Source organism: Festucalex cinctus, chromosome 19, assembly GCF_051991245.1.
Source record: "Festucalex cinctus isolate MCC-2025b chromosome 19, RoL_Fcin_1.0, whole genome shotgun sequence".
In the NCBI taxonomy this organism is placed as follows: Eukaryota; Metazoa; Chordata; class Actinopteri; order Syngnathiformes; family Syngnathidae; genus Festucalex; species Festucalex cinctus.
The window spans coordinates 4,424,637-4,446,687 of NC_135429.1; the positions used below are offsets into that span (position 1 = coordinate 4,424,637).

Genomic DNA, 22,051 nt, shown 5'->3' on the forward strand with positions numbered 1-22,051 from the left:
CCCCTCCTCCCCCACTCCCTCGCTCGTTGTTAGAAAGTGCCCTTAAGCACTGGTCCCGGGTCAAGCGCTATGTAGCTCAGGAGATGGTTCTGGTTCGGGTTCAGTTCAGGGAAAGCAGATCCCAGACCAGCCCTGGAGGGCAGTCTCATCATTGGAGCCCTCCCCTCTTCCCGCTCTTCTCGACACTTTATCCTTTCCCATCAAATGGTGCAATAGGACATTTCTTTTATTTTATTTTTCTGGGAATACTGGGAGGGTTGTTTTGTTTTGTGGGGTTGGGGGGGAGGCTCAGTGCCATAGAGAATGACAAGCAGTGCAGGCAAGTCAGCGAGCAGAATGTGAGCTTACCAAGAAGTATTTGGGCTAGGTTGAAAGGAACAGGGGCAAAAAAATATACAAGGATTTTTTTTTTTCTTATATTTTTTTTATGATGAGAATTTAAGGAATGATGTGAAAATGAGCAATAGTGTTTTTTTTCCAAAACAGTTTTTTTTCATCTTTTTTTTGGAAAACACAACAAATTCAACACCCAAGTCGAGTCCAGTTGCCTCCATTCAATCTACATTTTTTTTTTTTTTTCTTAGCAAGCATATTGGTAATCTTTTATTTACTCATTCATAACATTACTTTTTCTCTTGGTAAAATACAACATAAGATTAAATACTTTTTTTTCTTTTATTAAAAATCAAAGACCATTTTCTTAGGAAAACGTGACTTTTTGAGCATGAAAAAAATTATATTACTTAATTTCATATGCCAAATTTATTCTCCCAAATAATTGTCTTCATTCTCGTAATATATGCCATTTTATCCTGAAAAAAAAAAAAACTTTTAGTAAAATTTCAACAGTATTCTCATAATTTTAAGAAGTTATATATTTTGAGAAATAACCCTAGGTAAAAAAAAAAAAAAAAAAAAAAAGTAAGGCTATTCTTATGAGTTTTTTTTTTTTTTTTTTTTCCTGATTGTCACTATTGTCCTAATATTACGACTTGATCCGAGTAGAAGTATTTCATTTTCTTTTAAGTGTGGCCCTAATACTCCTTGGTAATATCTTAGCTCTGGTATAAAATGAAAAATGAACGGCGCGATTGTTGTTGTTGAAGAGATTATAGCGTGTAACTTTACTAAAAGTTGGAAAAAAATGAATAGCACTTTGTGGCTCTTGGCTTCCTTTGCTGAAGAGTTTGGAGGGGTCGTGATTGTTATTATGGGTATCGCTTTTATTTCTCTGTAAACTGTTGGATGTGTGTGGAAAAAAACAACAATTATATAAATATATATATAGATATATTCACCGTTTTTTCCATATATGTGCATTTTAGGTCTGTGTTTGGGTGTGCGTGTACGTTTTTGGCACATGCAGGTAGTGCGTAAACATGACCAACCACTTGTTTGTTCTGTCGTCACACAGCAACAGCATCGACAACGACAATAGTATATTTTTCATGCTAGACAGTATTTTTATAGTCGCCACGACTATTTTGTCCGCCATGTTGACTGTTATCAGTTACATTCAGGATGTATACAAACTATATATTCAGGCTCTCTGATAGACGCAGGTGTAAAAAAAAAAAAAAAAAAAAAAGGAAGACTATCACATCCCTGAGAAAGTGGGGGTCAGGGCTGCCATGTGCCCCATCTGCATGCATGTGCAATGGCATGCAAACACCCACACAGACGTATGTGTACACACACGCGCGCGCGTGCACACGTATGATGTATGCGTGTGATTGTGCTTCAAAAATGAATTGTCCTTGCTTTGGAGAAGAAGGAATTTTAGGATGAGTGAGGCGAGTGCGATCTCATAAGCAGGCATGTTGACCATGTGCAATATTTCTAAATGACAGAAGAAGAAAAAAAACTAAATATTAAAGATCTAACACAAGGCCCTTTGTTGTTTGACATCACTGTGTTTTGGTTTTTATCATCTCAGAGCTATATCTCAGGATTGTGTTATAATGCTCCTCTTTTTAATTAACCCAGTTCATATAAAAAGTCTACACACCCTGTTTAATGCCAGGTTTCCATAGCTAATTTGACCTATTGCCTGTACAACTAATTTTTTAAAATTAAAACCGCTGAAATAATGTGGTTGATGCACTTTTAAATGGTGACAGGTGTGTGCTGAGTCCAATTTCAGGTTTGAATTGTTTTATATTGGTCTCTGTCACACAAAAAAAAATTGAATAGGGGTGTGTACACTTTTTGTACCACTGTTAACTTAAAAGGACTTTTTCAAATATTTTTGCTGATAATGATTGTTGATTTGTTTCGCCTAGGCCACATTCAGATCGAACTACATCACCCATGAAGCTTTGCGCGCAATCTGTTTCTGGGTGTCTAGCAACAGCTAACCAGCCCCGCCGCCAGGCAGACAGCAGCCGGCGGCAGCAAGCAGCAGCGGCGGCGGCGATTCTCGGCGTGTCTTCCAGAAAAATTGCTCGCTGTCGTTATTTTCGCATTTCGTTGAGACAGACTCGCTCGGCCGGGAGGGGGAAAAAATAGTGGGAAGACAACCGCGAGCCCTGCGCAAAGATATGAGCGGCAGCGGGCGGCCCAGGACCAGCTCGTTTGCTGAGCCGCCAGGAGTTCCAGGAGCCGCTGCCGCCGCGCCCGCCGGATCAGCCGCTGCCGTGGGGAGCAGCACAGGAAAGTCCGGGGTCCCGCAGGCCTCCGGCAGTAGCTTGTCGGGATGCTCCAACCTCAAGCTCACCAGTAAGAGTTTTAAATGCAATATTCAATATTATGTACGTTCTAAATGTATGTTTCATATTACTGCGCTGCCTTGACTTTTTTTTCCCCCCAACTATTTAGTCACAAGAAGACTGTCGCCCAAGCTAGCTAGCATGCTAACGTTAGCCACTTGTTTTGTACGTTAGCAGCTCACCACCCAGTCTACCGATGTGCTCGGCCGGACCCTCGTGAAATTGAAAAGCGTCTTATAATCGTCATTTTTTTTAAATACTTTTTGCACATCCCACAGCTTGGAAATCACTGTTAATGTTGCAGCAAGCATCGAAACGAGGTAATTACTGTAGCTGGCTAAAGTCCCGAGCTAAACGGTCATTGTTCGCGTGAGCTGCCTGCCTGCCGGTGACTCGCATCATCGCGGGGCTCCCGGGTGGAAAGATGCCCCGCTCACAAGGTCATTTGTGCGGGCTGGGAAGGCTCCAATAAGCCGCGTGTGGTCGCCCACGCCGACCGACATCTGGAGGACGCCAGTCATTGACGTCCAGGGCACCTTGGGTGTTAGCCGCCTTGCTACGGTGCAAGGAATGGGTCTCTAAATATTGTTATTAACATTTAAATGTCAATGCACACCCCATCACACACCGTAGGTCATTTGAAATGCTTTTTAAGATCGCCTTTTGGGTGTGATGTATGTGTCTGCAGGTGGGTTATCCACAGATTTAACCCAGTTAGCACGATGAATTGCATGGAGGAGAGTGATGTGCTTTGACATTTTTGCATCCCTAGCACAAAGAAATCCACTTGGGCTTGCATTGGTAAAATGTCAAGTTGCCGTCATGATCGCCAAATGTTCCAAATACTGTCCTAACATTGGGTTCTTTGCAAGTCTGAAAGTGACCTGACATCCTCGGGATTATTTTTGACAAGCGTGCCACCCTAAACAAGAACCCCTCCCCATGTGACCTAAACTGTAAACTAGTGATCACACATGGCAAATTGTGGAAACTCTTATTTTCCATGCTAATTGTAAAAGCCTTTTTGGGGGTTTGGGGGGGGGGGGGGGGGGGGGGGGGGGGGTTAGCTTCAGTGATATATTACTTTGAGAATTTATTCTTCTCCTAATTATCTCGCTCCAATAGCAAAATGTTTTTGCATTTGCATGATCTCATGCGGGTCACCAAACTGTCATTCCCCCACAGTGTGCGGCTTTAAAAGTCTGGTCTGATGAGTGACGTGGGTGTCAACAAATGAACGTGTCGTAATGCCAGTGTGCTATTTCGACATGCAACGTAAGTGTGGGAAAAAATGATGAACGCTTTGAGGCAGAGATTTTGATGTAATAGATTTTTGTAATCAAATGATTTTATGTAATTATTCAAGTGTGTTGTGATGCTAATGGGTGGATTAGAAAATGCAAGGACAGCTGAGACAACAATCGTCATTTAAAGAAGTCCACCAAGAGAAAGAAATTAGAGGCTGGCCTATTTTTGGCGCATTCCCCAATTTAATTATCCACAGTGTCGTCTTAAATGTGAACTTAACGATCCAGAGCGTTAATGAAGTTGCCTTATTAACCCTCGTGTTTAAAGAAAAAAAAATGTCCAGATATATATGGCCCTAAGATGTGATGAATTCATCTTACGGCGTCATCCGGTTCCCTAGGAGACAGCGGCAAGGTGACGACGGTGGTGGCCACGCCGGGCCAGGGCCCGGACCGCCCGCAAGAAGTGTCCTACACTGACATCAAGGTGAGATGAGACATACGGGAGTGTGTCCTCAAATGTGACCTTTTGTCCTTTTTTCCTTCTTCCCACTCAGGTGATTGGCAACGGCTCGTTCGGCGTGGTCTACCAGGCGCGCCTCATCGACAGCCAGGAGATGGTGGCCATCAAGAAGGTTCTGCAAGACAAGAGGTTCAAGGTGAGGTATCGACATTGTGGGAAACTGTGTGCAATGTCTTGTATTTCATGTGACCATTTTTTTAAAATTTTATTTAAAGAATCGAGAGCTGCAGATCATGAGGAAGTTGGACCACTGCAACATCGTCAGACTACGTTACTTCTTCTACTCCAGCGGAGAGAAGGTTGACTCGCGCGTCGTCTACGCCGATGTGAAAATGTGACACTCACACCCGCTTGTCTCATCTAGAAGGACGAAGTGTACCTCAACTTGGTGCTGGACTTTGTCCCTGAGACGGTCTACAGGGTGGCCCGGCATTTCAACAAGAACAAGAGCATCATTCCAATCATCTACGTCAAGGTCACATCCCTGCGCCGGGAAGGAACCATCCTGCCGTCTCTTTAAAAACGTGGCCGTGACGTCACCGCTCGTTCGTCTCTTGCAGGTGTACATGTACCAGCTGTTTCGCAGTTTGGCGTACATCCACTCGCAAGGCGTGTGTCACCGGGACATCAAGCCGCAGAACCTGCTGGTGGACCCCGAAACTGCCATCCTCAAGCTGTGTGACTTTGGCAGGTGAGCCACTCGGGACACGTCTGCTCACCAAGTCGACCTCCGTCAAGGCTTCAAAATGAGATTTTACGCTCTTGTTGGGTCAAAAATAACCCAAATCGGGTCAATAAGTTATGAAATATTTAACCCAAAAATTTGGGTCAAATTAAATTAATAATCTAGAAAGTGACATTTTTTGGGGGCTTTTCATTGACCCAACTTTTTGGCGTAATTGAATAATCCAATTGAATTGGATCAAAAAATGAACCGAGTTATTTAACTCAAAAAGTTGTGTGAAATTAAATAAATAACCCACAAATAATCAAATTTTTAGGGTTGTTTTGTAGGTTATACATTGGAAGTAACTTTTGGGTTCATTGAATAATGAAAACAAAATTTGTTGGTCCCTTTTTGATCCATTTGGGTTATTTTGGACTAGTGCTGTCAAAGTTAAAGCGTTAATTCATTGATTAATCACAAAAGAATTATTGCATTAATCATGTATTAACGCAGATTAATCACACTAATTTTGAGCGCAAATGATCCTTTAAGAAAAAGCATTTAATAAATGTTCGCATATGACATTCAGAATATTTGTGCATGTAACAAATTTTGGAGTCACCCCCCCCCCATTTTAAATTATTCCAATAATTAGCTGATTAGAAAAAGAGCAGGACGAGAATATGCAGTGGATCAAAAAATGTTGACGACATAACATTAAATGTTAGAATATATAATAATTAATGCATCACAGGTGCTCTTCAGATTTGGCGGGCAAAAAAATGTTAAGCCTTTTTTTAATTAAGTGATTAATCAAAATTCTAAGATGTGATTAATCTGATTTTGAAAATAATAATTTTGACAGCTCTAGTTTGGACCCAACTGTTTGTTTGTGATTTTAACTTTTCAGACTCAGGGTGAAATTAAAAAGCTGACTAGCATGGTGGAGGAAGGATTTTATCAATTAGTCACTTCAGATTCTCCTCAACCTCGAGATGCTGCCGTGCAGTCGATGCTGTGGATCGTCCATGATGGAAAGAAGCTTTTGTGAAAATACCCTGAAGCTCAAAAACGTGTGTTGATAGGGAGGAGCTAAGTTGCATTAACTTGTGCGTTTACCTTTTTTTTTTTTTTTTTTTTAATTAAACATTTTTTTCCATGATTATCAGCCCATACTGTACATGATAAAGTAGCATGCATACGAACATGCCTTGTTGAAGGTAATGAGTATGGAATTGTTGCGATTGCACGGCCAATCACTAACCCGAGCCGCCGCCCTTGTCGCTCGCCCTGCAGCGCCAAGCAGCTGGTGCGCGGCGAGCCCAACGTGTCGTACATCTGCTCGCGCTACTACCGGGCGCCCGAGCTCATCTTCGGCGCCACCGACTACACGGCCAACATCGACATCTGGTCGGCGGGCTGCGTCCTGGCCGAGCTGCTGCTGGGCCAGCCCATCTTCCCCGGCGACAGCGGCGTCGACCAGCTGGTGGAGATCATCAAGGTGAGATGACGACAAAATCGGCTGTGGGTGGCGGGATCCCCTTTAAGGCTCACGTCGTGCGTTCCCAAGGTGCTCGGCACGCCGACGAGGGAGCAGATCCGGGAGATGAACCCCAACTACACAGAATTCAAGTTCCCGCAGATCAAAGCGCATCCTTGGACCAAGGTAACGGGGACGTCCACGTGAAACTTGTTGCAAATCGCCACCAATGTGGTCTTGAATGTTTTCTTTCCTTTTGTGGTGTTCGAGGTGTTCAAACCGCGCACGCCGCCGGAGGCCATCGCGCTCTGCTCTCGCCTGCTGGAGTACACGCCGGCCTCGCGCCTCTCGCCGCTGGAGGCGTGCTCGCACACCTTCTTCGACGAACTGCGGCAGCCCAACACGCGGCTGCCCAGCGGACGGGAGCTGCCCGCGCTCTTCAACTTCAGCACCACAGGTAACAGCCAAACGGCCGCGAGTGCGGGCGGGGTCAGGTCTTCAGTCAGCTTTTGAGTGATGTGAAAGGTCAGGAGAGTCGTGTTATTTTAGCTTTAATACAATTTCAGTCACGCTTGTTAATTTTTATCACAGTTAGTTAACCTCATCTCATTTTTATTTAGTCCATTTTTAGCAGACTATAAATCTAGCATTTTAGACTTTAGACTATTTTAGTCCAAGAATATGTAATTTTATTCATCTAGTTTTAGTCAGCCAACCTGTATATATTTTTTTTCATCAGATTTATTGAACATTTTTTAATCTAAAACTATTTCACATCAAATTTTCCAATCTTTTTGATGAAAAACAACCTTACAAACAATTACAGTTTTGCAGATGCTATTTGTTAGCCCATCAATGGCATTTTGCATTGTTAGCATTAGGCTAAACGGTTTGCTTTCTGACAAACTGCTGCTTGTTGTGGATTTCATGCACTTGTAAGCAAAAAGTCCACTGAACAATTTACCTTAGGTGTGTGTGTGTGGGGGGGCTATTTTTACGTACCACTATCATTAGACCTCATCAATGTTTTTTTTTTTTTTTGGCTATGGCTCCATGCTACCAGCTAGTAAGTTGGCCAGCGTTAGTTAGAAGTTGCATTATTATTGTTGGAACGTTATTGCCTTTGGATTGTTAAATTATAACTATAATTTATTTTATTTTTATTTATTTTTTTTTAAACCTTTGACCGTGACTCCACCTCCTGTCTGTCTCATGTGTTTGTGTGTCAGAGACGTGATAGATGAGCAGATAATTTTCTTAAATGTCAACCACAAATGCTCGGATAAAATTCCAGGACGTGCGACGAGGCCCACGTCAAATCTCGTGTACAGGACTGTCTCAGAAAATTTGAATATTGTGATAAAGTTCTTAATTTTCTGTCATGCAATTAAAAAAACATAATTGTCACACATTCTGGATTCATTACAAATCAACTGAAATATTTGCAAGTGTTTAATTATTTTAATATTGCTGATTATGGCTTACAGCTTAAGAAAACTCAAATATCCCATCTCAAAATATTTAAAAAAAGGCTTGCAATATTTCAGTTGATTTGTAATCATTCCAGAATGTATGGCATTTTTGCTTATTTAATTGCATTACAGAAAATAAGACAGAAAAGGACTTTATCACAATATTCTAATTTTCTGAGACAGTCCTGTATAGAGACCAAGAATTGGTCAAAACAAAATGATGTATCCACTCTCCTGGCTTTAAAGGGTTAATTTGGATAATATGCAAAAAAATAAAAAATAAATTCTATCACAACGTACATTTTTTCTTTTTGGTATCCGTAAGTGCGCATGCTTTGAATTCAGGTCGTTGCATTCTATTAGTTGACCACCAGATGGCACTAAATTGTCCACATTGCCCCTGAAACAACCCAGGCACGGGTCGTTCTCTCGTCATACAGCGAGGTGATTTCCTAAAATTTAGTTTCGAATTTTGGTGCCATACTGTGGCACCTTAAGACTCATCAAACACTGAAACAACAGAATTATTGAAGTCACAAACAGTTGTGTGTTTTTAATTGTCAAATCCAAGATTGCTTGTGTGTGCAGAGTTGTCGATCCAACCTCAGCTCAACTCCACGCTCATTCCTCCGCACGCTCGCGCTCACACAGCTGCTTCCTCTCACGGTAGGAACACGCTTTCGTTCGTTCTTTCTTTCTTTCTTTCTTTCTCACCCTTTCGCCATCAAGCGCGACGACTGAAAAAATTTATTGCGCAATGATTGTGTTGCAAAACATGTTAAACAGTTCAACAATCGTTTTGATGGCTCTTGCAAGAGAATCAATTTCCCGCTGCGTCATGTTTTGTGTGTGCTGCGCACCTTCAGATGGTACCGGCCCGGACGCTTCCCAACTGGGATCAGTACCAGGATCGCTCAATAGCATCTGAAGCGGGCCAATCGCCTTCCTGCCCGGCCAGCCCCGCCCCCTCCCCGCTCATCTCGGCGCTTCCTCGTAGATGATGTTTTTTGTACAGTGGACGCATCCAACAACACCGCAGCCGGAGATTGATCAAACACGCACACACACACACACACACACACACACACACACAGAGCGCTGTCTGGCTGCTGCTCCAGTGGTATGTGAAGGTTCAATAGTGGGGGCTGGTCCTCTGTAATATAACCTTTTTTATTATTATTATTATTATTATGATTTGTATTTTATTTTAGATCGACTTCTTCCCCCTACCTGTCTTCTTCACCCATGTTTGTCTTTATTTATTTGAACACATTTCTTCATTCACGTTGCGTTTTTGTTTTGTTTTGTTGAGTTTGTCGTCATTGTCAAGTGCGTTCGAGGTCAACTGGACATTGCGTGAGCCACAGGATGTTTTCATGAGGCTGGAATTGTTCACTCAGGAGAGAAACCTAACTAACTTTTTATTCGTATTTTATGTTCCACTTCCATCCTTTACTTTCTTTGCACAAAAAAAAAGAATTTTAGAACATTTTATTGACCGTCATGTTTTTAAGACACTTTTTTTTTTTTTTTTTAAAGGCTTGAAACAGTCTTGCGTTTTCCCATGATGCACTAGCAGGCGTCATTGGTGAAGCCCAAACATTGCTGAACATTTAAAGGTATAGCGGAGGATGAACGTTCGTCGTCCATCCTGTCGATCAATCTGGAGGAATGTTGCCGTAAACTCGATTCCACTACGTAGCTGCGCATGCACACTTTTTGAGTGTTGTTCAGTAGTTTGTGAGCTTCGGTTTCAAAGTGACATTGTAGCCAATCTCGCTTCTACTTTTTGACAAAATCCTCTGTTATGCCTTTCATTGAATTTCATTTCATCAGAGCAAAACTATACACAGGACTCTCTGGAAAAACCAAGGTTAAACTTGGCTCCTCCCTCAATTACTACTTTCCCACTATCCAGGTCAGCTTGTGGCGTTTTTGCATTACACAAAGTGGAAAAATAAAGCTGAATATGTGGGCGGGGCATTTGAAAAGTGAATATCGGTGGTCCTCATGTAGCAGCACACGCCTTTCCATGTCTTTACTTTTTATTTATTCTCGTTACTTGGTGAACTTTCTTCCGGTGAACGAGAAGCTCACTTCTTGTACTCGTTTTGTCACTCGTTCATTTCCAGGTACATTCATTTTGGATTTTTTATTTTTTATTTTTTTTTAACTCCCCTCGAGATCAATTGAAATCCTCCCACTATCATGGCGTGTACATATACCCCCTCCCCTTTGTCTTTTTTTTTTTTTTTTTTTTAATTATATTACAGAGATGTTTATATCTGCTGCCACTCATTCTGTCCATACGTCCGTGCTTGTTTATTCTGTAAATACACCTTTGTGTCGCCATGTAAATATTGCAAAAGAGGAAAGAAGAAAAAGCTTGTCATGTTTGTCCAACACCTTTTCTTTCTTTCTTTCTCTCTCTTTCGTTGCTTCCTGCGAAGTAGCCGTTCACATCAGGTTTTCCTTGAATGAATCTCTCACAAATATATCCTGCAAAGTGACGCTAGTGGATGGGTAGCTAGGACGCCCTCTTGCCATTTGTTGCTGTGGTGGGCACCTTCACTTCATTTGGCAACGGAGCTTCTTGTTTGTGTATCCTGTGCAGTATTTAGGGGGTGTTACAAGAGTTACATTTTGTCACTTGTCGTTGCATAATGTCCAAATTGTAGGGACATTATGTATTGGAAGGAGCTCAGATGTGCTGCTAATTATCATCAGGTGACATTTTGTGGTGCGACTGCCTTACAAGAATGTTTGTGGAATTTACCCCCCCAAACCCTATTTTTTTTTTTTTTTTTTTTTTGTTTTAACCTTTTGACTTGCTCTGGGCTGTGAAGGAGAGAGAAAGAAAACCAAAACCTGTTTGTCTCTGTTCTGTGTGTGTGTGCGTGCGCGCGTGTTTGTGAATTCATTTACTGTAATAAAGTGATGATGAAACTGTTTCACTTAAATTGTTTTTAGTCGCACTTAATGAGTTAGTAGTGAAATTAGTTATTGCGGCAATAAAAAAATATATAGTGAAAATCTCAAATCACAGGGTTGACAGGTTAAAAAAAAAAAAAAAAAGGATAATCAGACATTTTTAATGGTGACCTAAACATTTAAAAATGACATGACAAATATCCGTTTGAATTTCTGTATCTCCCTTTTAAATGTTCGATTTTTACGCTGAAGCCTGCGTTGGTTGATCCGTGTTGCATATCCGTTTCTCTTTTGGTAATATATTATGTTTGGAAACGGATATAAATAGAAATACCACTCGTTATTTTATTGTCGTTTAAAACACCAAATCCAGTTTCATGTTTTCTGGATATAAAATCTAATAGTTTCTCTTTCTGACCAGGAGATGGCAACAGCGTGGTGGACGGTGGTACGGCTCGAAATTAAAGAAGGAAAAATAAAAACAAAATAATGAAAAATTATATGAATTTTTCTAGACAAATTACACTATAGCAGTTTAACAGTTGAGAAGCATGAAAGCATGACTTTTTTTTTTTTTTTTTTTTTTTTTTTTCCCCCCCTCTCCCCTAATTCACGTGACTCGCGACGACAAAACAAAACCAGCAACGCCCGACCGACGTGAAAATTGGAAACGGCCGGGAAAAATGTGGTCAAATGCAAGCGGTCTATTATGAATTGAAGTATAAAATTAGCAGCGGAGCTCATTCCGGAGAGTATGCAAGCTCTTGTTCATGTAATTCACTTTCATTTTAGTGGCGTGATCAATAATGAAAAGCAGCAATTTCCACCGTAAGACAAAGCAGTAATGTTGACAGGACACGGGGTGGCGCTAGTGTGCAAAGCGCCGTTCAACAAGCAGAACGAAGAAGATTGGCTTTGATTGGTCATCCTGCACTGTAGGTCAATTGGAAACAGGTGTGCAACGAGGGGGGTGTTCATCGAGGTGAAACAAGATGGCGACCGCACTGTGTCGTGTGTACGTACGGCCTTTTCTCAGGTAGGTTTATGCCCGAGCAAATGTTTCGCTTTTGTTCCCGTTTCTCACAACGACGTTTTTCTTCCTGCCGGATTTTCCACTGAAAATCATAGTCCGTCAAATGCAGGTAGGCATGAACTGTGAAGCTAACCTTCGTTTAGCTGCAAACTGTGACGCTAAACCTAGCTTAGCTTCGCAGCGAAACACCATTTGAGGTTTGAGCACGTCACAATTCATTTGTCTAATTTAGTACATTGGGTTCTTTTTCCACCATTTCAAATGTTTTTCTTTGTTTGTAAGTTTGTAATGCTGGCCAGCTTTTTTTTTTTTTTCTCCTTCTCAAATGTAAATGACACGCCTGAAAGCTTTGTACTGAACTGTAATGTCTTTTTGTTGTTGTTAAACTAATTGTGTATGTGTACTTTGTTCTATTGAATATTATTGTGTTTCTAGTGTTATGTAACTTTGCTTTTTTTCTGTACAGTATTTTTTTCTAATTTCATTGATTTCCTTGTTTGTCATGGTCAAATGTGTCGTTTTTTTTTTTTGTTTTTTTTTTTTCAAAAAACTGCTGAGGTATTGCATTTGTAGTTTCTCCACCTCACCATCTTACTGTTCATGTGGAGGGTTGTTCACTATTATGTAATTTATTTTCCTTCATTTATTTTTTTTTCTTTCCCAAACTTGTGATATTGTCTACTGTACTGTTTTTCATTGTGTGTAATTTTCGGGAGCCTTATTAATTAAGTTGGTTGTCCGGGTCATTTATTTTGCTTCAACATGGTTTGGATGAATGTGGGTGAAATGTACAAACACACAAATTAAATGACTTTACCAGCATATAATTTAGTGTTTTTTGTTTTTTTAATTAAGAAACGGCACACAATTAATGGCATGTATGTCTTTTGCAGGTTGGAAGATGAGGCAAAGGAACAATTCCACAAGAATCAAGAAGCTTCCACACAAGTTGTATGTATGTGGGGAGCGTGTAAACGGGCGAGGGCAGCGTCTTGGTTGACTTTGACCTTGAAAGGTTGATTTGAAATGAGGTCAGGTCTTGAAAGGACTCAGAGTTGATGGTAGGAGTCTTCTTGCTTGAGGTGGTCTGTTGTTGTGGCTTGTCTGGATCCAGAGCAGCTTGTCATTTTCGTCTTTGTCGTTGGCGGTGGCATTTGAAAGGAGAAATGATTGTGCAGTGTTTTGTGGCACATGTTGCAAGGTTGAACCTTCAAGACTGTCGGCCATGATGGAGCATGTCAGTTTTTTTTTTCTTTTTTTCCTTCCCATGTTGATGACTTGCAGGCTGTGTTAGAGGGTGGCAGTGGAGTGGGTGGAGTGGGATGCAAGGACCACCGGAGAAGATGACACAAGTGTACAAAATGAAGTGACTAATGTATAACTGATTGTACATGTTTTGCAGAGTGGATGATGAGCGGAATGCCACAAAAGGCTGGATGAGGGTAACCAGGACAGAAGACGCATCCATGAAATAAGCGAGTTAGTACACACTCTAATTTCTTGTTGCAATGTGGAGAAGGAGCCAGTTGGCATAACGGGCAAGGTCGCAAAATACATAAACGAGGGGCACACAAGTAACATTTCTATTGTCACAGGACAGCTTAATATGATGAGGGACGATTCCACGCATCAAGACGACTCAAAAGATGAAAAGCTTCTTGGATCTACAGGCAAGCATGAAATTCGTGCACATAAAAAAAGCTTACCATCGCATGTTCAGACCAATCTTCCGTTTACTGCAGTATTCGTGAAGAACAAATATGCAGATGCGACGACACTCTCAGAGCAAAGCGTCAACTATACAAGGGGGAAGTATTATTTGTTGCATTTGGTCAGTTTGCGTCCACTGTCACTAACTCACTGGGTGTGCACTGAACAACACTGACTGCATGATGGGGATTTTGTAATGAGCTGTGCTTAAATGAAACAATGCTTTGTTTGTGAGCAGAATGTACTCAGAAATTTTGTTTTGACTGGATGAGGGTAAGCGACACAGACATGCTTTTAAAATAAAGATTGTGATATACAACTATTCATTCAGTCGCTGCAGGATGGAGAAGGAGCTGGATGGGTCAGGACGCACCTTGAGAATCAGAACAGGGTCGTAAGTACAAATGTACGTTTAAGGATAAAAAAAAAACAATCGCAAAAGTAATAGTGTGCATTGATGTGCTTGTTTAGCAGGGTGGAAGAGGAGCGAGATGAAAGACTGGACGAAGGTAACAAAACACAAAGCAAACGAGTGGCACTCAATTATGCTGATAGTTTTTATTGTCACAGGTTTGTTTTTGTTTATTGAACATGTAAACAAGTAGCAGATAAAAACAAAAGAAACTTATAACAATCTTTAGTGATAGTATACATGTTCAAACTGAATAGGAAGAAGTTGAAAACTTAGCTAGTCCTACCCCTTATTCTTTCTTATCTTTATCTTTTGACTTGTTTCATAATATAGTAAATGAATACATTTCAATAAAAGAAAATGTGTAATCCTGCTTGTGTATACATCTGCACTTTAACAAATGCGTACATTTCCCATGAGCGTATGTACATGAAATTCATAGGCATACACAATAATACGTCCTCATACATACACAATTTTCACTACATTCATAGTGGTACATCGGAAAAATAAATAAATTTCTGCAATTTTACTAGCTCGTATCTAAGTAATGCTGTTGCTCTTTGTGTTTAAGTTTTTTTTATTTATTTTTTTATTTTTTTATTTTTTTTTTAAACTCGTCAATTGACTTGCATCAGGTCAGTACCAAAATTATTCCACAAATTAACATCTCTTAGTTGCTTTAATTAACAGTGAATATGTTGGTTTGCTATATTTTGATGAACAATTCTTGTGGCTCGTTTTTGCAATTTGAAAACAGGGTAGGTATTTTTTTAAATATGCGTTTACACACAATATGTCAAATATAATAATGAACTGTATGATTTCTTATTCAGGACATTCTTAGTTTTATAGAGTATCCCTATAATATTTGTCATTTTCAATGTTTTCAAGAATGATTCAGAAATTTTTCACATTTTCTTTCTATTTCAATTGAATTCACCATAATTTTGACTTGTGATTTGTCTAGTGCTAAAAACTATGATCTGGGTTTTGTTTAAATGTAATTTGTTAATGTCAAACCAATTTTTTTAAATATATTTAATTCATACTCCACAGTAGTCAGAAGCTGCTTCGGGTTTTGTCCTAAACAGAGTTGTGTAATCAGCAAATAAGACACTTTTGAATGTTTTTGAGACAACACATTTATGTACAGTATAAACAGTTGAGGGCCTAGCACACATCCCTGAGGAACTCCATGAGTAACCTTCAAATGTTTTGATTGTATATTGTTAAACTGCAATTTCATAAGAATAATTTGAGAATAGGGTGTAGGACTTGATAAGTTCTTGTACTTCTCCATTTGAGCGTTGATGAATTTTTTTTTCCAACTTTTATTTTCACTTCAACTTATATTTTATAGTTTGTAATGTTTTTAATACGTTGAATAAACCAATTGGCTTCAGACCAAGCAATCACTTTCACCCTCTTCTTCAGAACTTCTTAGATGTGTAATTCGGATGATTTATTTTAATTTGTTTCTTCCTCCCCTCAGGCTGGATGACGAGACGAAAGGATTCGGCAAGAGTTGTCAACAAAGTCCACACTCATCCAAAGAAGTGACACTTGGCAGTTTTTTGTTTTGTTTTTTTTCCTTCCTCTACGTGAATTTCTGATGCTTTTGTTTTGTGGATTCCGCACCGAGCGACTGTGACAAGATTCTGAGGTGAACGGCGTCTGCGGAGGATTCTGCCTTGATCGGCAGGTCTTGAGCAAAGGAGCGCTTCTCCCAGGAGTCCACCTGCAGCGCTTGGGCTCGTTCAACGGAGTCGCAGGTTGTTTTGAGTCAACATTGTGTGAAATGTTTGCCCACTCGTCATCCGTTGCAGCAGGAGTCATCTTGGAAGCCGATTGGCTCTCGTCTCCAGGTTGCTCAAATGGGGTTTTGACTTTTTCCTTGGATGGTTCAGGTCAGGCAGGGGATGTCGCCAGCCTTGCGTTGACTGTTGAGACTCGTTTATAAATAAAAGGTTGCACAAATTTTATTGCAGGTTGGAGAAGGAGCCTCAAGGCCATCACGTCCAAGTGCAGCAGAGTCAAATTTTTTATTTTTTTGCTCAATTATTTGCTGTGATGCTTTTCTCAGAGTAAATGTTTATTCAGACATGTTGTTTTGCCGTACCTTGTTTTCTTGGCATGTGACTGTTGGCCATGATGGAGCATTTGGGGTTTTGTTTTCCCTTCCCATGTTGATTCCTTGCAGGCTGTGTTCGAGGGTGGCAGTGTAGTCGGATGCAAGGACCACCAGAGGAGACGACACAAACGTATACAACTGATTGTACATGTTTTGCAGAGTTGATGAGCGGAATGCCACAAAAGGCTGGATGAGGGTAACCAGGACAGAAGACGCATCCATGAAATAAGCTAGTACGTACACACTCTAATTTCTTGTTGCAATGTGGAGAAGGAGCCAGTTGGCATAACGGGCAAGGTTGCAAAATACATAAACGAGGGGCACAAAAGTAACATTTCGATTGTCACAGGACAGCTTAATAAGATGAGGGACGATTCCACGCATCAAGACGACTCAAAGATGAAAATCTTCTTGGATCTACAGGCAAGCATGAAATTAGTGCACGTCGCTGCAAATATGCAGATGCGACGACACTCGGAGCAAAGCGTCAACTATACAAGGGGGAAGTATTATTTGTTCCATTTGGTCAGTTTGTGTCCACTCTGTCACTAACTCACTGGGTGTGCACTGAACAACACTAACTGCATGATGGGGATTTTGTAATGAGCTGTGCTTAAATGAAACGTAAACAATATGTGTTGTGAAATATATTGACTGGATGAGGGTAAGCGCGAAGTCGACACTTTTGGAATAACTAGCTAGTAATATATACAACTATGCGCTCATGTTGTTGTTGTTGTTGTTGTTGTTGTTGTTGTTACAGTTACAGGGTGGTCAGGACCTGGTTTGGGACCAGAGGCACCTCGGAGAATCCGAACAGGGTCAGAAGTACAAAATGTGTTTGGGGAAAAACAAAACTCATGTGACAGTCACAAATGTAATAGTGTGCATTCATGTGCTTGTTTAGCAGGTTGGAAGAGGAGCCGGATGGAAGGAAAGACTGGACAAAAGGTAACGAAACACATGGCAAATAAACAAGTGGCATACAAGGACACGTTTGTTTTTAATTGTTGCAGGATCCAGATTGATGGGCTGAGGAAGAGGGACGATAGCATGCATCAAATGAAGACTCCAACATGAACGTCGACAGGCACGTATGAAATGAGTGCATGTTAGAAAAGTTGCCAGCACGTTAAAACCCGTCTTATTCCCAAACCAAGAAATGTGCAGATGTGACGGCACTCCGAGAGCAAAGCGTCAACTATACAAGGTGGAAGTATATTTGTTCCACTTGTTGTTTTTCCCCCTCCACACTGTCACTAACTCGCGGGCAAGGTCTGAGGTGGACCACTTGCCTGGTGGTGGTGCAGTGGAGGTTTCTGCGTTGATTGGCAGGGCCTGGTCTTGAGGATGAACCACTTCCTTGAACAAGTCCACCTGCGGCACTTCAATTCATCAAATGTAGTCTCGTGTTGTTTGACTCAAAATTGTTTGTCACCACGTTGTCAAATGTTGCAGCCTGGATGGACCCTGCGTTCAAAATAGGCCCAAGAACCTTCTAAAGGCTTTACTTTTTTTTTTTTTTAAACACGCCCAACTCATCAACTCAAGTTTGGATGTGGCGCATGGGTGGTAGGTGTGCGCAAGCAGCGAGTGTTGCTTTGTTCATTCAAGGTTGCAAAGAAATTCGCCAGACGCTCACAAATTGTCACATTTTCAACATGATCCAAATTTCTTGACTACCACAATTCTTAAAAGTGATATGCCAGTGTTTGGCAAAAGTCTTTGCAACATTAAACAACAAACCAAAAACTTGAGCAGTCCATGAACCCATTTTTTATTTATTTTATTTTATTTTTTTTATTGAATGTTTCTAGTGTAGATCACAGCATCTCTCATTGGCTGGGTGGGGCAGACAATTTATCAAACCAAATACAATATTGTCCCACGTGCACATTTCCGGTGTGTGAAAAAGCCACAGTAGTAAAGTTGGCATTTTTCCCCCAAATATTTTCCAAAAGGTTTGACTCTCACTCCTTGACTCAAACATGATCAATCCGCAAGGCCCACAGACACGGAAGCGGATTGTTCGATCCATCGCTGGTCCCACTGAAGTTTTTTCTTTTCTTTTCTCCTCTTCTTCAGGTGGCGTTTTAGGTCGGGGGATGCCACCCGCGAACCTTTGGCCCGCTGTCGTCTCAAGAAGTCCTTTGAGATGGCGTTTGTGAAGATCGGGCTTGACAAATGCATTTGACTTCATCTTTTAGGAAGGAGCCGGAGTCCGTCAAGTTGAACCGCAGCAGCAGCGGCCAAAGTCAAGAGTAACCATCGCGCAAGTCGTCATGTGCATTCGTGTGCTTGTTTTTAAGGGGAGAAGACGAGTCTCACAAGCTGTTGAAGTTGTTTGGAGGCAGAGCAGCTTTTTGGTTGGACTTAACGTGCAGTGCAGGCTTTGCATGAGGTTTCCATCATGATTGAGCAAGAAGAATCAAACCTTTTTTCTTTTTCTTCCTGTTTCAGGCTGAAGAACAAGAAATGTACACAAAGATGAACGGCTTCATTGCTCTTGAGTTATGTACAATTTTATTGTGTACCAACATGGATGACAACACGTTCACATGAGTCTGTTTTCTTTTTCTGGCAGTGTCCCCAAACAAAGGTGCAAGTGTTGAAGAGCAGAGCCAGCAACCTTCCAGGTTGGGCGAGTATGTCTTTTGTTTGTCTCGCGATGTTTGTCTCCACTGTCACCAACTCACTGGGTGTGCACCAACTCACACTGACTGCATGTTTGTCCTTTTTGCCTGGAAATGTGCGTCCAATTACGACGACGATGATGATGCCTGTTTGTACATCTATCAAATGTTTCAACAGGTTTTTTTGTTTTTTCCCGGGTGAAGCTGAAGCTTGCTTTACTTCTGTATGTTCCAAATGTGCTTTTCTGCTTGAATTAAAAAATGTAACATGAGTGCAAGTTGTCTGTTTGTGATACTGGGGAGGGAGTACATTCATGATTACACATCTGTACAGTTGTTGCACTATATTTTGCCAAGCATGCTGTGTAATAAAGCATTAAAAACATGTTGCATGAAGCATCAACATATTGTCTGCTGTAATTGAAAGTACAGATCCTGACACTGCTGTTGTGAATAAAGTGAGGGTTTTTGTTTGAGTTGTTCTTCTTCCCGTCATGTACTCAGGCCTGGGATTGTTGGTACTCAAAGCATGGCAAGCTGCTGATGGCTCTTCTGCTGCTGTCGGTGTGCGCTTCAGGTACCTGTGACTGCATTCAAGTGACCCTCAACACCTCAAGCTGAGGTTCATAACCTACATTTCAGATTTCAGTCCCATCCGCTTGCGATGATCTGAAACATTTCAACTTTTTGAGCCAGGGCACCAATAGCAGGCTAAGAGCTAATTAATGTGAATGGTGACCAGTTTGATACGAGTAACTTGAACGTTTGCGTGAGGACACTTATGTTATTGATAAGCCACTTGAATGATAGACTTATCATAATGTCCCATCTCTGGTGGATGCTACCTGTCTAGATGTAAAGACCAGGATGCGTAGATTTTCAAACTTCAAAGCTGGGATGATTAAATAGAGCTGAAAATGTTTTTTAAAATCGTATTAATCATGATAAATTGCTAAATTAAAAAGGCTTTTCATCAACATTTTAGGCTTGACAAATTTAAGGAGCACCTGTTGTGTTCTTTCGATCTTCAATGTTATGACGCCTTCAACAGTTTTTGATCCGTTGCACAGGCTCATCCTCTTTTTCTAATCGGTTAATTACCTGCATAATTTAAAATTGGGGGCGTTTATGAAATGCTGTACTTTGCATGTAGTTATGTTGATTTCTCAAACACAACCAGTGCGACCTTGAACATAACATCCGCTGTCAGCTAAAGGATCATCTGCGGTCAAAATTAATTGTATGATTGTGTGTTAATGCAAGATTAATGTGATATTTTTTGTGATTAAGTACTTAATTCAATACAATTCACCAAAATTAATAGCTAGTCAGTCTTCATGGCGGGGTGGGGGGTCCTAATATTATACTAATACTATAATAAAATATATAATACATATATATATATATATATGTATATATATATATATATATGTATATATATATATATATGTATAATATAATATACTCTAATACTATATAGTATATTAATCATTATATATCAATTATCAATATCAATTATATAATAATTGACAGTTGAATAGCACTAAACAAGTCCATTAAATCGCCGTTTTCCAACTTTTTTTTTCTCTGTCACAAAAGTCATTGACAAGTCCTAACATCCGGGCATTTGATATTTCTCCAATACAACACCATGCAAATGATTCCTTAAAACTGCGTAAAAAAAAATTACGTATTGTAGTTTTTGCCTGTGACTATCATGCAAACCAGGCGTATTGCTATAGTAGTCCAACGATATTTCATCACATTTTGAAATCGAAATAATCCTCACAAATCAAATGAGTAATTTTAGTCATTCCAAGGATCCAAAGGCCATGCTTTTCAATAAGATGAGAGCGTCATTCACGGAGGTGGCCGCCATTTTGACTCATGACGTAAACTCGTAATTGACAATTGGAAGCTGGCGGTGCCGTGTACCTCGCGCTGGTCACGCATTGCAATACAGTACAGTACTAGAAATATACCGTTGAAAAGCTTGACCGTGCGACCGCCAGTGGGTAGTCGGAATAAATTTCCCATAATTACTAGCGGCAAAAGCAGGAAGTATTTCTAGTTCCGGTCAATGGCGATCGCTTGCTTTTGCAGGAGTTGCATATGGCAGGCCGCGCTTCAGGACCATTTTACACTAAGTAACGGTGTAGAAATACATTTCCCATAATTACTAGCTGCAAAAGCAGGAAGTATTTCTAGTTCCGGTCAATGACGATCGCTTGCTATTGCAGGAGTTGCATATGGCAGGCCGTGCTTCAGGACCATTTTACACGGAATAACTGTTTTAAAAATAAAATTAGAAAACAACTTGGAAAAAAGTAGAGAAGAACGTTTGCATGTTAATTCCACAGATAGAAAGCTGAGTATAGTTACTTTGATATCGAGATCATTGTTTCATATCCTGTAGGGAATCACATTCATTGTTACGTTGACTTTTGACAGAGGTTATTGATACGCACAGTTGGGAGAGAAACAAGGTTAGGATTAGGGTTAGTTGCAGACAATACACAGATATTTGCATTTGACACAGTGAGGCTCGAACCCTGGACCTCAGGGTTCGCAAGCGGCGTACTTCACCACTCGACTATCGGTACGCTGAGGGTGACCGCCGCTCTGCGTCCTTATATGTGAAACAATCCCATTTTTCAGGCCAGGGGGCGCGTCTCTTAGGAAACAAAAGACAAAAGTGCGCAGAGTCCGGAGGCCGTCGTTGCCACTCTGGTCCAGCGGTCAAGGTTACCGCTTGCCGCACCGCGGGTCCCGGGTTCTAATCCAGCCGCGGGCAGCTTCACGCATACAAACGAATTATATTGTAGTCACAATCATATAGCATACAAAATATATATATATATATATATAATTATATACATATTATTTACTCAATTAAAAACTATATATAGGTAAATAGGTAGCCCCGCCCCCTACCTACTAGCTTACTATATACAGTACTAGCATGTAGTAAGCTAAGCCCCGGCCCCTACCCACTAGCTTACTATATACAGTACTAGCATGTAGCAAGCTAGTGGGTAGGGGGCGGGGCTTCGCCCCGCCCCCTACCTACTAGCTTACTATATACAGTACTAGCATGTAGT

The 22,051-nt window shown here is 40.8% G+C and overlaps 2 protein-coding genes across 9 annotated transcripts; both read left to right on the forward strand.

Moving 5' to 3' along the window:
• Positions 1–1,453: 1,453 nt before the first annotated feature.
• On the forward strand, positions 1,454–11,057 carry LOC144007896 (glycogen synthase kinase-3 beta-like). Its single transcript, XM_077507842.1, has 11 exons — positions 1,454–2,718; positions 4,357–4,442; positions 4,513–4,614; positions 4,694–4,777; positions 4,843–4,953; positions 5,039–5,169; positions 6,442–6,646; positions 6,716–6,811; positions 6,896–7,082; positions 8,686–8,763; positions 8,964–11,057. The coding sequence occupies exons 1-11, from the start codon at positions 2,541–2,543 to the stop codon at positions 9,023–9,025; spliced, it is 1,320 nt and encodes a 439-aa protein (XP_077363968.1). The 5' UTR covers positions 1,454–2,540; the 3' UTR covers positions 9,026–11,057.
• A 559-nt stretch (positions 11,058–11,616) lies between these two features.
• On the forward strand, positions 11,617–19,423 carry LOC144007897 (uncharacterized). Of its 8 annotated transcripts, XR_013280451.1 has the most exons (10): positions 11,633–12,064; positions 12,955–13,540; positions 13,657–13,731; positions 14,103–14,165; positions 14,243–14,280; positions 15,679–15,958; positions 16,477–16,550; positions 16,667–17,138; positions 17,228–17,268; positions 17,334–19,222. XR_013280451.1 is itself a non-coding variant. In XM_077507843.1 (8 exons), the coding sequence occupies exons 4-8, from the start codon at positions 13,668–13,670 to the stop codon at positions 17,395–17,397; spliced, it is 309 nt and encodes a 102-aa protein (XP_077363969.1). In that variant the 5' UTR covers positions 11,617–12,064; positions 12,955–13,122; positions 13,464–13,540; positions 13,657–13,667; the 3' UTR covers positions 17,398–19,423. The 8 variants fall into 8 exon arrangements, 1 of the variants encoding a protein (XP_077363969.1); XR_013280450.1 differs by having other exon boundaries at positions 11,644–12,064; positions 14,103–14,177; positions 15,679–16,550; XR_013280449.1 differs by having other exon boundaries at positions 11,644–12,064; positions 14,103–14,177; positions 14,246–14,280; positions 15,679–16,550.
• The last annotated feature ends 2,628 nt before the right edge of the window (positions 19,424–22,051 follow it).

Bases quoted from the DNA above. Each gene is read 5' to 3' on its own strand.
- LOC144007896 (XM_077507842.1), top strand. From the start codon at position 2,541: ATGAGCGGCAGCGGGCGGCCCAGGACCAGCTCGTTTGCTGAGCCGCCA. The intron at 4,615-4,693 runs GTGAGGTATCGA...TTTTATTTAAAG, and splicing joins TGCAAGACAAGAGGTTCAAG to AATCGAGAGCTGCAGATCAT. The intron at 6,647-6,715 runs GTGAGATGACGA...TGCGTTCCCAAG, and splicing joins AGCTGGTGGAGATCATCAAG to GTGCTCGGCACGCCGACGAG.
- LOC144007897 (XM_077507843.1), top strand. From the start codon at position 13,668: ATGATGAGGGACGATTCCACGCATCAAGACGACTCAAAAGATGAAAAG. The intron at 16,819-17,079 runs GGGAAGTATTAT...GTTGTTGTTACA, and splicing joins AAAGCGTCAACTATACAAGG to GTTACAGGGTGGTCAGGACC. The intron at 17,139-17,224 runs GTCAGAAGTACA...GTGCTTGTTTAG, and splicing joins CCTCGGAGAATCCGAACAGG to CAGGTTGGAAGAGGAGCCGG.